The sequence below is a fragment of the Barbus barbus genome, assembly GCF_936440315.1.
Source record: "Barbus barbus genome assembly, chromosome: 10".
Classification (NCBI taxonomy): domain Eukaryota; kingdom Metazoa; phylum Chordata; class Actinopteri; order Cypriniformes; family Cyprinidae; genus Barbus; species Barbus barbus.
This window is the reverse complement of record NC_136738.1, coordinates 18,376,285-18,393,587: the sequence shown is the minus strand read 5'-3', so window position 1 is coordinate 18,393,587 and position 17,303 is coordinate 18,376,285. Positions and strand designations below refer to the sequence as shown.

At 48.0% G+C, this 17,303-nt stretch overlaps 2 protein-coding genes across 2 annotated transcripts in view; both read right to left on the bottom strand.

The window, feature by feature from the left end:
* Window positions 1-3,282, bottom strand: part of LOC306875622 (collagen alpha-3(VI) chain-like) — a 34,596-nt gene extending 31,314 nt beyond the window's left edge. The window contains exons 1-4 of the mRNA XM_079426308.1: window positions 2,689-3,282; window positions 1,937-2,533; window positions 864-1,454; window positions 6-605 (exon numbers count right to left, since the gene is read on the bottom strand). Coding sequence (XP_079282434.1) covers window positions 6-605; window positions 864-1,454; window positions 1,937-2,533; window positions 2,689-3,211 — 2,311 coding nt within the window. The 5' untranslated portion in view covers window positions 3,212-3,282. The remainder of the gene's footprint in view (window positions 1-5; window positions 606-863; window positions 1,455-1,936; window positions 2,534-2,688) is intronic.
* An 80-nt stretch (window positions 3,283-3,362) lies between these two features.
* On the bottom strand, window positions 3,363-17,288 carry LOC306875621 (collagen alpha-3(VI) chain-like; the record flags this gene model as incomplete). The annotated part of the gene is given in 18 exon segments (XM_079426307.1): window positions 3,363-3,409; window positions 3,525-4,124; window positions 4,383-4,973; window positions 5,456-6,052; window positions 6,208-6,807; window positions 7,044-7,643; window positions 7,902-8,492; window positions 8,975-9,571; window positions 9,727-10,326; window positions 10,563-11,162; window positions 11,421-11,769; window positions 11,771-12,012; window positions 12,495-13,091; window positions 13,247-13,846; window positions 14,083-14,682; window positions 14,941-15,531; window positions 16,014-16,610; window positions 16,766-17,288. Coding segments are annotated over 18 exon segments (9,522 nt in total).
* Between the last annotated feature and the right edge of the window lie 15 nt (window positions 17,289-17,303).

The following is a 17,303-nucleotide window of genomic DNA, read 5'->3' as shown; positions in this document are numbered from 1 at the left end:
CATACCGGTTACAGTTGGTGAAATTGTAGTGATGGGAATTGGAACAGCCTGGACAGAGGCCAGCAGCTGCTCTTGGACTTTTGGAAGCTCACTGAAGTCGGACACGGTCAGAGCATAATTTGGGTCGTATGAAATTCTCTGCAATTCTCTGCTATCAGAGCCCCTCGATCCTATTCCAAAGGTCAAAACTCCAAGCTCTTTCAGAGAGGAGGCTGCTGCATCAACACTGTCAGATGACCTTCCCCCGCTAAGCAAAACCAGTATCTGCGGCACACCCTCCAGCCGTCTGCTGCCGGAGGAGGCGGTAAAGACATTGTCTCTGACGTACTGGAGACCTGCCCCCGTGTAGAGGGGTCTGCCTCCTTTGTGCCTCAGACCTCTGACACCGTCGAGAATGTCTTCCTTTGTCGTGTACGTGTTAAGATAGAAATGGGCCTCTGCGTCTCTGCTGTACTGGACCACAGAAACGCGATCTCTGTTCTCAGCTATGTCCAATCTCTCCACCATTCTTTGCACAAACTCTTTCATTGCTGGGAACCCATTCCTAGTGCCATCCGATCCATCCAGCAGGAAGACAACATCTCTCCTCTGCCTACGGCCCTCAGCTAAGAAACAACAGTCATGGGTCAGATGGGGACATTGTAAGGGAAAAAGGGCATATTGCATTACACAGTAGAAGCTTTTCCATTAATCGTGCTTTCTGTGTTTTTCAATATCATCTCACCTCGCGCAAAGTTTTACAACTCAGGAAGAAATACATTTCCTTTTGCAACTCATTAGAACTACAGGTAAAGTAAAGCACACCTCACTACAAACATAAAAGCTGAGAGGAAGTAGAGGAAGCATGTTTGTTTTTTTCTTACCTATCGTCGTGGTAATGGTAGACGTGTCCTCTACAAATACTGTGTCAATGTTGCTGAAAAGCTGCTGTTGGACACTGGGAAGGTCAACAAAGTCACTTACTGAGAGTGCATAGCTAGGATCATGGGAGATCCTCTGGAGCTCCCTGCTGTCTGAGCTCCTTGACCCTATCCCAAAGATAAGCACTCCCAGCTCCTTCAGGGATGAGGCCGGTATGTCAACATTATCAAATGACCTTCCACCACTCAGCAGAATCAGTAACTGGGGCACACCTTCTGTACGTCTGCTTCCAGAGGAGGCAGTGAATACATTGTCCCTCACGTACTGCAGAGCTGCCCCTGTGTTGAGGGGTCTCCCTCCTTTGTGCCTCAGACCCCTGACCGTGTCAAGAATGTCCTCCTTTCTTGAGTATGTGTTAAGATAGAAATGGGCCTCTGGATCTCTGCTGTACTGGACCACGGACACACGGTCTCTGTTCTCAGACACATTCAGTCTCTCCACCATCCTTTCAACAAAGTCGCGCATTGCAGGGAAAGAGCTCCTAGTGCCATCTGAACCATCCAGCAGGAACACTACATCCCTCTTTCGCTCAGCTACGGGTAATGAAATGAAACACACAATCACGTGAGCACTCGGCATCTGATATTGTCTGTTGGTGTGTGCGTGCTCTAGCTAGCAACTGCAAACGGGAAATGACTCTCCCGTCCTTTAAGTTATTTTACAACCAATCCAACGGCCAAATGTTAGTCCCGTCTGCTATAATAACACCTCGTTTTAGTCAGAGTAAAACTGCCTAAAGTTAATGAATACGAAGCCGTGAAATAATGTCTAAATTTAAAGGTTATATTTGTCAAAAGAAAAAAAAAGCACTTTGCCTAAAGCAAACCAACGAGTGAATGAATAAACACTTTAAAATTTAACAGTGCCTAGAGTTCAAGCCCTTGGCTTTTTAGCCTAATTTCCCACGGCTCTGCTCACATGCAATGCTAACTTAAACTGTTCAGGGTCTACTGCATGCTTTGCAAAGAAGGGCTCAGTGTGCTGTTTTCTAGAGGCGTGCGGGAATCTGTCTTACCCGGCACAGTAGTTGTCATCGGTTTGACTTGACCAAGCACGTTGTTGAGGGAGCTGGTAAACTGCTGTTGGACACTGGGAAGGTCAGAGAATTCATTGATGGACTGTGCGTAGGTAGGATCATTGACAATTCTCTGCACCTCTCTGCTGGAATTTCTGGTGCCGACGCCAAAAATCAAGATCCCGCCCTGTTTCAAGGCGGAGGCAGGTGTATCTATGTTATCGCTTGACCGTCCTCCACTGAGGAGGATGAGAATCTGAGGGACACCCGCTTGCTTTCTACTCCCCGCAGAGGCGGTGAAGACATTGTCACTCACGTACTGGAGAGCTGCCCCAGTGTTGAGGGGTCTCCCTCCTCTATGCCTCAGACCTCTGACAAAGTTCAAGATCTCCCCCTTTGTTGTGTAGGTATTCAGATAGAAATTGACCTCTGCGTCTCTACTGTACTGCACTACGGAAACACGGTCTCTGTTTCCATCTATGTTGAATTGCTCCACTAATCTTTGCACAAAGTCACGCATCGCTGGGAAAGTATTTCTAGTGCCATCTGAACCGTCCAGCAGGAACACTACGTCCTTTCTGGGTATGGCGTCATCAGCTAGGAAAAGAAAACAGCATCATTAACACCAGGACATTTCAAAACATGTTTAGAACGTCACGTTAGTTCACGACCTCTTTGACTAGCAAAGCTGCGAGTAATCAACAAGGCACAGCCTGTCAGCTAGCTCACGTTAAGTTCTGCCATGCACATACCGGTCAGAGTCGGGGAAGTTGGAGTGACGGGCATTGCAACATCCTGGACAGAGGCCAGCAGCTGCTCTTGGACATTTGGGAGCTCACTGAAGTCGGACACGGACAGAGCATAACTGGGGTCGTATGAAATTCTCTGCAATTCTCCGCTATCCGAGCCCCTCGATCCTATTCCCCAGATCAAGACGCCAAGCTCTTTCAGAGAGGAGGCTGCTGCATCGACACTGTCAAAAGACCTTCCGCCGCTAAGCAGGATCAGTATCTGCGGCACCCCCTCCAGCCGCCTGCTGCCGGAGGAGGCAGTAAAGACATTGTCTCTGACGTACTGGAGAGCTGCCCCCGTGTTGAGGGGTCTGCCTCCTTTGTGTCTCAGGCCTCTGACACGGTCAAGAACGTCTTCCTTTGTCGTGTAGCTGTTCAGATAGAAATGGACCTCAGCGTCTCTACTGTACTGTACCACAGAAACACGGTCTCTGTTGGCCTCTATGTTGAATTGCTCCACTACTCTTTGCACAAAGTCACGCATAGCTGGGAAAGAATTCCTAGTGCCATCTGAACCGTCCAGAAGAAACACTACGTCCTTTCTGGGTGTGGTGTAAACAGCTAGGAGGGTGGAAAAACAGCACCATTAATGCCAAGTAATGTCAATAACGTTCATTAACCTTCAGAATGTCATATCAGTTCACCACATCATTAACAGTGTAAGCTCTGGCTAACATTACCACTGCGCGTAAAAATAAAGGTACAAAAAAAAGAAAAGAGAAAAGAAAAGAAAAAAGGAGGGGCCTTAAGTAAAAAGACGAGACACAGCGTACTATAAAGTTCTGCCATGCACATACCGGTTACAGTTGGTGAAATTGTAGTGATGGGAATTGGAACAGCCTGGACAGAGGCCAGCAGCTGCTCTTGGACTTTTGGAAGCTCACTGAAGTCGGACACGGTCAGAGCATAATTTGGGTCGTATGAAATTCTCTGCAATTCTCTGCTATCAGAGCCCCTCGATCCTATTCCAAAGGTCAAAACTCCAAGCTCTTTCAGAGAGGAGGCTGCTGCATCAACACTGTCAGATGACCTTCCCCCGCTAAGCAAAACCAGTATCTGCGGCACACCCTCCAGCCGTCTGCTGCCGGAGGAGGCGGTAAAGACATTGTCTCTGACGTACTGGAGACCTGCCCCCGTGTAGAGGGGTCTGCCTCCTTTGTGCCTCAGACCTCTGACACCGTCGAGAATGTCTTCCTTTGTCGTGTACGTGTTAAGATAGAAATGGGCCTCTGCGTCTCTGCTGTACTGGACCACAGAAACGCGATCTCTGTTCTCAGCTATGTCCAATCTCTCCACCATTCTTTGCACAAACTCTTTCATTGCTGGGAACCCATTCCTAGTGCCATCCGATCCATCCAGCAGGAAGACAACATCTCTCCTCTGCCTACGGCCCTCAGCTAAGAAACAACAGTCATGGGTCAGATGGGGACATTGTAAGGGAAAAAGGGCATATTGCATTACACAGTAGAAGCTTTTCCATTAATCGTGCTTTCTGTGTTTTTCAATATCATCTCACCTCGCGCAAAGTTTTACAACTCAGGAAGAAATACATTTCCTTTTGCAACTCATTAGAACTACAGGTAAAGTAAAGCACACCTCACTACAAACATAAAAGCTGAGAGGAAGTAGAGGAAGCATGTTTGTTTTTTTCTTACCTATCGTCGTGGTAATGGTAGACGTGTCCTCTACAAATACTGTGTCAATGTTGCTGAAAAGCTGCTGTTGGACACTGGGAAGGTCAACAAAGTCACTTACTGAGAGTGCATAGCTAGGATCATGGGAGATCCTCTGGAGCTCCCTGCTGTCTGAGCTCCTTGACCCTATCCCAAAGATAAGCACTCCCAGCTCCTTCAGGGATGAGGCCGGTATGTCAACATTATCAAATGACCTTCCACCACTCAGCAGAATCAGTAACTGGGGCACACCTTCTGTACGTCTGCTTCCAGAGGAGGCAGTGAATACATTGTCCCTCACGTACTGCAGAGCTGCCCCTGTGTTGAGGGGTCTCCCTCCTTTGTGCCTCAGACCCCTGACCGTGTCAAGAATGTCCTCCTTTCTTGAGTATGTGTTAAGATAGAAATGGGCCTCTGGATCTCTGCTGTACTGGACCAGGGACACACGGTCTCTGTTCTCAGACACATTCAGTCTCTCCACCATCCTTTCAACAAAGTCGCGCATTGCAGGGAAAGAGCTCCTAGTGCCATCTGAACCATCCAGCAGGAACACTACATCCCTCTTTCGCTCAGCTACGGGTAATGAAATGAAACACACAATCACGTGAGCACTCGGCATCTGATATTGTCTGTTGGTGTGTGCGTGCTCTAGCTAGCAACTGCAAACGGGAAATGACTCTCCCGTCCTTTAAGTTATTTTACAACCAATCCAACGGCCAAATGTTAGTCCCGTCTGCTATAATAACACCTCGTTTTAGTCAGAGTAAAACTGCCTAAAGTTAATGAATACGAAGCCGTGAAATAATGTCTAAATTTAAAGGTTATATTTGTCAAAAGAAAAAAAAAGCACTTTGCCTAAAGCAAACCAACGAGTGAATGAATAAACACTTTAAAATTTAACAGTGCCTAGAGTTCAAGCCCTTGGCTTTTTAGCCTAATTTCCCACGGCTCTGCTCACATGCAATGCTAACTTAAACTGTTCAGGGTCTACTGCATGCTTTGCAAAGAAGGGCTCAGTGTGCTGTTTTCTAGAGGCGTGCGGGAATCTGTCTTACCCGGCACAGTAGTTGTCATCGGTTTGACTTGACCAAGCACGTTGTTGAGGGAGCTGGTAAACTGCTGTTGGACACTGGGAAGGTCAGAGAATTCATTGATGGACTGTGCGTAGGTAGGATCATTGACAATTCTCTGCACCTCTCTGCTGGAATTTCTGGTGCCGACGCCAAAAATCAAGATCCCGCCCTGTTTCAAGGCGGAGGCAGGTGTATCTATGTTATCGCTTGACCGTCCTCCACTGAGGAGGATGAGAATCTGAGGGACACCCGCTTGCTTTCTACTCCCCGCAGAGGCGGTGAAGACATTGTCACTCACGTACTGGAGAGCTGCCCCAGTGTTGAGGGGTCTCCCTCCTCTATGCCTCAGACCTCTGACAAAGTTCAAGATCTCCCCCTTTGTTGTGTAGGTATTCAGATAGAAATTGACCTCTGCGTCTCTACTGTACTGCACTACGGAAACACGGTCTCTGTTTCCATCTATGTTGAATTGCTCCACTAATCTTTGCACAAAGTCACGCATCGCTGGGAAAGTATTTCTAGTGCCATCTGAACCGTCCAGCAGGAACACTACGTCCTTTCTGGGTATGGCGTCATCAGCTAGGAAAAGAAAACAGCATCATTAACACCAGGACATTTCAAAACATGTTTAGAACGTCACGTTAGTTCACGACCTCTTTGACTAGCAAAGCTGCGAGTAATCAACAAGGCACAGCCTGTCAGCTAGCTCACGTTAAGTTCTGCCATGCACATACCGGTCAGAGTCGGGGAAGTTGGAGTGACGGGCATTGCAACATCCTGGACAGAGGCCAGCAGCTGCTCTTGGACATTTGGGAGCTCACTGAAGTCGGACACGGACAGAGCATAACTGGGGTCGTATGAAATTCTCTGCAATTCTCCGCTATCCGAGCCCCTCGATCCTATTCCCCAGATCAAGACGCCAAGCTCTTTCAGAGAGGAGGCTGCTGCATCGACACTGTCAAAAGACCTTCCGCCGCTAAGCAGGATCAGTATCTGCGGCACCCCCTCCAGCCGCCTGCTGCCGGAGGAGGCAGTAAAGACATTGTCTCTGACGTACTGGAGAGCTGCCCCCGTGTTGAGGGGTCTGCCTCCTTTGTGTCTCAGGCCTCTGACACGGTCAAGAACGTCTTCCTTTGTCGTGTAGCTGTTCAGATAGAAATGGACCTCAGCGTCTCTACTGTACTGTACCACAGAAACACGGTCTCTGTTGGCCTCTATGTTGAATTGCTCCACTACTCTTTGCACAAAGTCACGCATAGCTGGGAAAGAATTCCTAGTGCCATCTGAACCGTCCAGAAGAAACACTACGTCCTTTCTGGGTGTGGTGTAAACAGCTAGGAGGGTGGAAAAACAGCACCATTAATGCCAAGTAATGTCAATAACGTTCATTAACCTTCAGAATGTCATATCAGTTCACCACATCATTAACAGTGTAAGCTCTGGCTAACATTACCACTGCGCGTAAAAATAAAGGTACAAAAAAAAGAAAAGAGAAAAGAAAAGAAAAAAGGAGGGGCCTTAAGTAAAAAGACGAGACACAGCGTACTATAAAGTTCTGCCATGCACATACCGGTTACAGTTGGTGAAATTGTAGTGATGGGAATTGGAACAGCCTGGACAGAGGCCAGCAGCTGCTCTTGGACTTTTGGAAGCTCACTGAAGTCGGACACGGTCAGAGCATAATTTGGGTCGTATGAAATTCTCTGCAATTCTCTGCTATCAGAGCCCCTCGATCCTATTCCAAAGGTCAAAACTCCAAGCTCTTTCAGAGAGGAGGCTGCTGCATCAACACTGTCAGATGACCTTCCCCCGCTAAGCAAAACCAGTATCTGCGGCACACCCTCCAGCCGTCTGCTGCCGGAGGAGGCGGTAAAGACATTGTCTCTGACGTACTGGAGACCTGCCCCCGTGTAGAGGGGTCTGCCTCCTTTGTGCCTCAGACCTCTGACACCGTCGAGAATGTCTTCCTTTGTCGTGTACGTGTTAAGATAGAAATGGGCCTCTGCGTCTCTGCTGTACTGGACCACAGAAACGCGATCTCTGTTCTCAGCTATGTCCAATCTCTCCACCATTCTTTGCACAAACTCTTTCATTGCTGGGAACCCATTCCTAGTGCCATCCGATCCATCCAGCAGGAAGACAACATCTCTCCTCTGCCTACGGCCCTCAGCTAAGAAACAACAGTCATGGGTCAGATGGGGACATTGTAAGGGAAAAAGGGCATATTGCATTACACAGTAGAAGCTTTTCCATTAATCGTGCTTTCTGTGTTTTTCAATATCATCTCACCTCGCGCAAAGTTTTACAACTCAGGAAGAAATACATTTCCTTTTGCAACTCATTAGAACTACAGGTAAAGTAAAGCACACCTCACTACAAACATAAAAGCTGAGAGGAAGTAGAGGAAGCATGTTTGTTTTTTTCTTACCTATCGTCGTGGTAATGGTAGACGTGTCCTCTACAAATACTGTGTCAATGTTGCTGAAAAGCTGCTGTTGGACACTGGGAAGGTCAACAAAGTCACTTACTGAGAGTGCATAGCTAGGATCATGGGAGATCCTCTGGAGCTCCCTGCTGTCTGAGCTCCTTGACCCTATCCCAAAGATAAGCACTCCCAGCTCCTTCAGGGATGAGGCCGGTATGTCAACATTATCAAATGACCTTCCACCACTCAGCAGAATCAGTAACTGGGGCACACCTTCTGTACGTCTGCTTCCAGAGGAGGCAGTGAATACATTGTCCCTCACGTACTGCAGAGCTGCCCCTGTGTTGAGGGGTCTCCCTCCTTTGTGCCTCAGACCCCTGACCGTGTCAAGAATGTCCTCCTTTCTTGAGTATGTGTTAAGATAGAAATGGGCCTCTGGATCTCTGCTGTACTGGACCACGGACACACGGTCTCTGTTCTCAGACACATTCAGTCTCTCCACCATCCTTTCAACAAAGTCGCGCATTGCAGGGAAAGAGCTCCTAGTGCCATCTGAACCATCCAGCAGGAACACTACATCCCTCTTTCGCTCAGCTACGGGTAATGAAATGAAACACACAATCACGTGAGCACTCGGCATCTGATATTGTCTGTTGGTGTGTGCGTGCTCTAGCTAGCAACTGCAAACGGGAAATGACTCTCCCGTCCTTTAAGTTATTTTACAACCAATCCAACGGCCAAATGTTAGTCCCGTCTGCTATAATAACACCTCGTTTTAGTCAGAGTAAAACTGCCTAAAGTTAATGAATACGAAGCCGTGAAATAATGTCTAAATTTAAAGGTTATATTTGTCAAAAGAAAAAAAAAGCACTTTGCCTAAAGCAAACCAACGAGTGAATGAATAAACACTTTAAAATTTAACAGTGCCTAGAGTTCAAGCCCTTGGCTTTTTAGCCTAATTTCCCACGGCTCTGCTCACATGCAATGCTAACTTAAACTGTTCAGGGTCTACTGCATGCTTTGCAAAGAAGGGCTCAGTGTGCTGTTTTCTAGAGGCGTGCGGGAATCTGTCTTACCCGGCACAGTAGTTGTCATCGGTTTGACTTGACCAAGCACGTTGTTGAGGGAGCTGGTAAACTGCTGTTGGACACTGGGAAGGTCAGAGAATTCATTGATGGACTGTGCGTAGGTAGGATCATTGACAATTCTCTGCACCTCTCTGCTGGAATTTCTGGTGCCGACGCCAAAAATCAAGATCCCGCCCTGTTTCAAGGCGGAGGCAGGTGTATCTATGTTATCGCTTGACCGTCCTCCACTGAGGAGGATGAGAATCTGAGGGACACCCGCTTGCTTTCTACTCCCCGCAGAGGCGGTGAAGACATTGTCACTCACGTACTGGAGAGCTGCCCCAGTGTTGAGGGGTCTCCCTCCTCTATGCCTCAGACCTCTGACAAAGTTCAAGATCTCCCCCTTTGTTGTGTAGGTATTCAGATAGAAATTGACCTCTGCGTCTCTACTGTACTGCACTACGGAAACACGGTCTCTGTTTCCATCTATGTTGAATTGCTCCACTAATCTTTGCACAAAGTCACGCATCGCTGGGAAAGTATTTCTAGTGCCATCTGAACCGTCCAGCAGGAACACTACGTCCTTTCTGGGTATGGCGTCATCAGCTAGGAAAAGAAAACAGCATCATTAACACCAGGACATTTCAAAACATGTTTAGAACGTCACGTTAGTTCACGACCTCTTTGACTAGCAAAGCTGCGAGTAATCAACAAGGCACAGCCTGTCAGCTAGCTCACGTTAAGTTCTGCCATGCACATACCGGTCAGAGTCGGGGAAGTTGGAGTGACGGGCATTGCAACATCCTGGACAGAGGCCAGCAGCTGCTCTTGGACATTTGGGAGCTCACTGAAGTCGGACACGGACAGAGCATAACTGGGGTCGTATGAAATTCTCTGCAATTCTCCGCTATCCGAGCCCCTCGATCCTATTCCCCAGATCAAGACGCCAAGCTCTTTCAGAGAGGAGGCTGCTGCATCGACACTGTCAAAAGACCTTCCGCCGCTAAGCAGGATCAGTATCTGCGGCACCCCCTCCAGCCGCCTGCTGCCGGAGGAGGCAGTAAAGACATTGTCTCTGACGTACTGGAGAGCTGCCCCCGTGTTGAGGGGTCTGCCTCCTTTGTGTCTCAGGCCTCTGACACGGTCAAGAACGTCTTCCTTTGTCGTGTAGCTGTTCAGATAGAAATGGACCTCAGCGTCTCTACTGTACTGTACCACAGAAACACGGTCTCTGTTGGCCTCTATGTTGAATTGCTCCACTACTCTTTGCACAAAGTCACGCATAGCTGGGAAAGAATTCCTAGTGCCATCTGAACCGTCCAGAAGAAACACTACGTCCTTTCTGGGTGTGGTGTAAACAGCTAGGAGGGTGGAAAAACAGCACCATTAATGCCAAGTAATGTCAATAACGTTCATTAACCTTCAGAATGTCATATCAGTTCACCACATCATTAACAGTGTAAGCTCTGGCTAACATTACCACTGCGCGTAAAAATAAAGGTACAAAAAAAAGAAAAGAGAAAAGAAAAGAAAAAAGGAGGGGCCTTAAGTAAAAAGACGAGACACAGCGTACTATAAAGTTCTGCCATGCACATACCGGTTACAGTTGGTGAAATTGTAGTGATGGGAATTGGAACAGCCTGGACAGAGGCCAGCAGCTGCTCTTGGACTTTTGGAAGCTCACTGAAGTCGGACACGGTCAGAGCATAATTTGGGTCGTATGAAATTCTCTGCAATTCTCTGCTATCAGAGCCCCTCGATCCTATTCCAAAGGTCAAAACTCCAAGCTCTTTCAGAGAGGAGGCTGCTGCATCAACACTGTCAGATGACCTTCCCCCGCTAAGCAAAACCAGTATCTGCGGCACACCCTCCAGCCGTCTGCTGCCGGAGGAGGCGGTAAAGACATTGTCTCTGACGTACTGGAGACCTGCCCCCGTGTAGAGGGGTCTGCCTCCTTTGTGCCTCAGACCTCTGACACCGTCGAGAATGTCTTCCTTTGTCGTGTACGTGTTAAGATAGAAATGGGCCTCTGCGTCTCTGCTGTACTGGACCACAGAAACGCGATCTCTGTTCTCAGCTATGTCCAATCTCTCCACCATTCTTTGCACAAACTCTTTCATTGCTGGGAACCCATTCCTAGTGCCATCCGATCCATCCAGCAGGAAGACAACATCTCTCCTCTGCCTACGGCCCTCAGCTAAGAAACAACAGTCATGGGTCAGATGGGGACATTGTAAGGGAAAAAGGGCATATTGCATTACACAGTAGAAGCTTTTCCATTAATCGTGCTTTCTGTGTTTTTCAATATCATCTCACCTCGCGCAAAGTTTTACAACTCAGGAAGAAATACATTTCCTTTTGCAACTCATTAGAACTACAGGTAAAGTAAAGCACACCTCACTACAAACATAAAAGCTGAGAGGAAGTAGAGGAAGCATGTTTGTTTTTTTCTTACCTATCGTCGTGGTAATGGTAGACGTGTCCTCTACAAATACTGTGTCAATGTTGCTGAAAAGCTGCTGTTGGACACTGGGAAGGTCAACAAAGTCACTTACTGAGAGTGCATAGCTAGGATCATGGGAGATCCTCTGGAGCTCCCTGCTGTCTGAGCTCCTTGACCCTATCCCAAAGATAAGCACTCCCAGCTCCTTCAGGGATGAGGCCGGTATGTCAACATTATCAAATGACCTTCCACCACTCAGCAGAATCAGTAACTGGGGCACACCTTCTGTACGTCTGCTTCCAGAGGAGGCAGTGAATACATTGTCCCTCACGTACTGCAGAGCTGCCCCTGTGTTGAGGGGGTCTCCCTCCTTTGTGCCTCAGACCCCTGACCGTGTCAAGAATGTCCTCCTTTCTTGAGTATGTGTTAAGATAGAAATGGGCCTCTGGATCTCTGCTGTACTGGACCAGGGACACACGGTCTCTGTTCTCAGACACATTCAGTCTCTCCACCATCCTTTCAACAAAGTCGCGCATTGCAGGGAAAGAGCTCCTAGTGCCATCTGAACCATCCAGCAGGAACACTACATCCCTCTTTCGCTCAGCTACGGGTAATGAAATGAAACACACAATCACGTGAGCACTCGGCATCTGATATTGTCTGTTGGTGTGTGCGTGCTCTAGCTAGCAACTGCAAACGGGAAATGACTCTCCCGTCCTTTAAGTTATTTTACAACCAATCCAACGGCCAAATGTTAGTCCCGTCTGCTATAATAACACCTCGTTTTAGTCAGAGTAAAACTGCCTAAAGTTAATGAATACGAAGCCGTGAAATAATGTCTAAATTTAAAGGTTATATTTGTCAAAAGAAAAAAAAAGCACTTTGCCTAAAGCAAACCAACGAGTGAATGAATAAACACTTTAAAATTTAACAGTGCCTAGAGTTCAAGCCCTTGGCTTTTTAGCCTAATTTCCCACGGCTCTGCTCACATGCAATGCTAACTTAAACTGTTCAGGGTCTACTGCATGCTTTGCAAAGAAGGGCTCAGTGTGCTGTTTTCTAGAGGCGTGCGGGAATCTGTCTTACCCGGCACAGTAGTTGTCATCGGTTTGACTTGACCAAGCACGTTGTTGAGGGAGCTGGTAAACTGCTGTTGGACACTGGGAAGGTCAGAGAATTCATTGATGGACTGTGCGTAGGTAGGATCATTGACAATTCTCTGCACCTCTCTGCTGGAATTTCTGGTGCCGACGCCAAAAATCAAGATCCCGCCCTGTTTCAAGGCGGAGGCAGGTGTATCTATGTTATCGCTTGACCGTCCTCCACTGAGGAGGATGAGAATCTGAGGGACACCCGCTTGCTTTCTACTCCCCGCAGAGGCGGTGAAGACATTGTCACTCACGTACTGGAGAGCTGCCCCAGTGTTGAGGGGTCTCCCTCCTCTATGCCTCAGACCTCTGACAAAGTTCAAGATCTCCCCCTTTGTTGTGTAGGTATTCAGATAGAAATTGACCTCTGCGTCTCTACTGTACTGCACTACGGAAACACGGTCTCTGTTTCCATCTATGTTGAATTGCTCCACTAATCTTTGCACAAAGTCACGCATCGCTGGGAAAGTATTTCTAGTGCCATCTGAACCGTCCAGCAGGAACACTACGTCCTTTCTGGGTATGGCGTCATCAGCTAGGAAAAGAAAACAGCATCATTAACACCAGGACATTTCAAAACATGTTTAGAACGTCACGTTAGTTCACGACCTCTTTGACTAGCAAAGCTGCGAGTAATCAACAAGGCACAGCCTGTCAGCTAGCTCACGTTAAGTTCTGCCATGCACATACCGGTCAGAGTCGGGGAAGTTGGAGTGACGGGCATTGCAACATCCTGGACAGAGGCCAGCAGCTGCTCTTGGACATTTGGGAGCTCACTGAAGTCGGACACGGACAGAGCATAACTGGGGTCGTATGAAATTCTCTGCAATTCTCCGCTATCCGAGCCCCTCGATCCTATTCCCCAGATCAAGACGCCAAGCTCTTTCAGAGAGGAGGCTGCTGCATCGACACTGTCAAAAGACCTTCCGCCGCTAAGCAGGATCAGTATCTGCGGCACCCCCTCCAGCCGCCTGCTGCCGGAGGAGGCAGTAAAGACATTGTCTCTGACGTACTGGAGAGCTGCCCCCGTGTTGAGGGGTCTGCCTCCTTTGTGTCTCAGGCCTCTGACACGGTCAAGAACGTCTTCCTTTGTCGTGTAGCTGTTCAGATAGAAATGGACCTCAGCGTCTCTACTGTACTGTACCACAGAAACACGGTCTCTGTTGGCCTCTATGTTGAATTGCTCCACTACTCTTTGCACAAAGTCACGCATAGCTGGGAAAGAATTCCTAGTGCCATCTGAACCGTCCAGAAGAAACACTACGTCCTTTCTGGGTGTGGTGTAAACAGCTAGGAGGGTGGAAAAACAGCACCATTAATGCCAAGTAATGTCAATAACGTTCATTAACCTTCAGAATGTCATATCAGTTCACCACATCATTAACAGTGTAAGCTCTGGCTAACATTACCACTGCGCGTAAAAATAAAGGTACAAAAAAAAGAAAAGAGAAAAGAAAAGAAAAAAGGAGGGGCCTTAAGTAAAAAGACGAGACACAGCGTACTATAAAGTTCTGCCATGCACATACCGGTTACAGTTGGTGAAATTGTAGTGATGGGAATTGGAACAGCCTGGACAGAGGCCAGCAGCTGCTCTTGGACTTTTGGAAGCTCACTGAAGTCGGACACGGTCAGAGCATAATTTGGGTCGTATGAAATTCTCTGCAATTCTCTGCTATCAGAGCCCCTCGATCCTATTCCAAAGGTCAAAACTCCAAGCTCTTTCAGAGAGGAGGCTGCTGCATCAACACTGTCAGATGACCTTCCCCCGCTAAGCAAAACCAGTATCTGCGGCACACCCTCCAGCCGTCTGCTGCCGGAGGAGGCGGTAAAGACATTGTCTCTGACGTACTGGAGACCTGCCCCCGTGTAGAGGGGTCTGCCTCCTTTGTGCCTCAGACCTCTGACACCGTCGAGAATGTCTTCCTTTGTCGTGTACGTGTTAAGATAGAAATGGGCCTCTGCGTCTCTGCTGTACTGGACCACAGAAACGCGATCTCTGTTCTCAGCTATGTCCAATCTCTCCACCATTCTTTGCACAAACTCTTTCATTGCTGGGAACCCATTCCTAGTGCCATCCGATCCATCCAGCAGGAAGACAACATCTCTCCTCTGCCTACGGCCCTCAGCTAAGAAACAACAGTCATGGGTCAGATGGGGACATTGTAAGGGAAAAAGGGCATATTGCATTACACAGTAGAAGCTTTTCCATTAATCGTGCTTTCTGTGTTTTTCAATATCATCTCACCTCGCGCAAAGTTTTACAACTCAGGAAGAAATACATTTCCTTTTGCAACTCATTAGAACTACAGGTAAAGTAAAGCACACCTCACTACAAACATAAAAGCTGAGAGGAAGTAGAGGAAGCATGTTTGTTTTTTTCTTACCTATCGTCGTGGTAATGGTAGACGTGTCCTCTACAAATACTGTGTCAATGTTGCTGAAAAGCTGCTGTTGGACACTGGGAAGGTCAACAAAGTCACTTACTGAGAGTGCATAGCTAGGATCATGGGAGATCCTCTGGAGCTCCCTGCTGTCTGAGCTCCTTGACCCTATCCCAAAGATAAGCACTCCCAGCTCCTTCAGGGATGAGGCCGGTATGTCAACATTATCAAATGACCTTCCACCACTCAGCAGAATCAGTAACTGGGGCACACCTTCTGTACGTCTGCTTCCAGAGGAGGCAGTGAATACATTGTCCCTCACGTACTGCAGAGCTGCCCCTGTGTTGAGGGGTCTCCCTCCTTTGTGCCTCAGACCCCTGACCGTGTCAAGAATGTCCTCCTTTCTTGAGTATGTGTTAAGATAGAAATGGGCCTCTGGATCTCTGCTGTACTGGACCACGGACACACGGTCTCTGTTCTCAGACACATTCAGTCTCTCCACCATCCTTTCAACAAAGTCGCGCATTGCAGGGAAAGAGCTCCTAGTGCCATCTGAACCATCCAGCAGGAACACTACATCCCTCTTTCGCTCAGCTACGGGTAATGAAATGAAACACACAATCACGTGAGCACTCGGCATCTGATATTGTCTGTTGGTGTGTGCGTGCTCTAGCTAGCAACTGCAAACGGGAAATGACTCTCCCGTCCTTTAAGTTATTTTACAACCAATCCAACGGCCAAATGTTAGTCCCGTCTGCTATAATAACACCTCGTTTTAGTCAGAGTAAAACTGCCTAAAGTTAATGAATACGAAGCCGTGAAATAATGTCTAAATTTAAAGGTTATATTTGTCAAAAGAAAAAAAAAGCACTTTGCCTAAAGCAAACCAACGAGTGAATGAATAAACACTTTAAAATTTAACAGTGCCTAGAGTTCAAGCCCTTGGCTTTTTAGCCTAATTTCCCACGGCTCTGCTCACATGCAATGCTAACTTAAACTGTTCAGGGTCTACTGCATGCTTTGCAAAGAAGGGCTCAGTGTGCTGTTTTCTAGAGGCGTGCGGGAATCTGTCTTACCCGGCACAGTAGTTGTCATCGGTTTGACTTGACCAAGCACGTTGTTGAGGGAGCTGGTAAACTGCTGTTGGACACTGGGAAGGTCAGAGAATTCATTGATGGACTGTGCGTAGGTAGGATCATTGACAATTCTCTGCACCTCTCTGCTGGAATTTCTGGTGCCGACGCCAAAAATCAAGATCCCGCCCTGTTTCAAGGCGGAGGCAGGTGTATCTATGTTATCGCTTGACCGTCCTCCACTGAGGAGGATGAGAATCTGAGGGACACCCGCTTGCTTTCTACTCCCCGCAGAGGCGGTGAAGACATTGTCACTCACGTACTGGAGAGCTGCCCCAGTGTTGAGGGGTCTCCCTCCTCTATGCCTCAGACCTCTGACAAAGTTCAAGATCTCCCCCTTTGTTGTGTAGGTATTCAGATAGAAATTGACCTCTGCGTCTCTACTGTACTGCACTACGGAAACACGGTCTCTGTTTCCATCTATGTTGAATTGCTCCACTAATCTTTGCACAAAGTCACGCATCGCTGGGAAAGTATTTCTAGTGCCATCTGAACCGTCCAGCAGGAACACTACGTCCTTTCTGGGTATGGCGTCATCAGCTAGGAAAAGAAAACAGCATCATTAACACCAGGACATTTCAAAACATGTTTAGAACGTCACGTTAGTTCACGACCTCTTTGACTAGCAAAGCTGCGAGTAATCAACAAGGCACAGCCTGTCAGCTAGCTCACGTTAAGTTCTGCCATGCACATACCGGTCAGAGTCGGGGAAGTTGGAGTGACGGGCATTGCAACATCCTGGACAGAGGCCAGCAGCTGCTCTTGGACATTTGGGAGCTCACTGAAGTCGGACACGGACAGAGCATAACTGGGGTCGTATGAAATTCTCTGCAATTCTCCGCTATCCGAGCCCCTCGATCCTATTCCCCAGATCAAGACGCCAAGCTCTTTCAGAGAGGAGGCTGCTGCATCGACACTGTCAAAAGACCTTCCGCCGCTAAGCAGGATCAGTATCTGCGGCACCCCCTCCAGCCGCCTGCTGCCGGAGGAGGCAGTAAAGACATTGTCTCTGACGTACTGGAGAGCTGCCCCCGTGTTGAGGGGTCTGCCTCCTTTGTGTCTCAGGCCTCTGACACGGTCAAGAACGTCTTCCTTTGTCGTGTAGCTGTTCAGATAGAAATGGACCTCAGCGTCTCTACTGTACTGTACCACAGAAACACGGTCTCTGTTGGCCTCTATGTTGAATTGCTCCACTACTCTTTGCACAAAGTCACGCATAGCTGGGAAAGAATT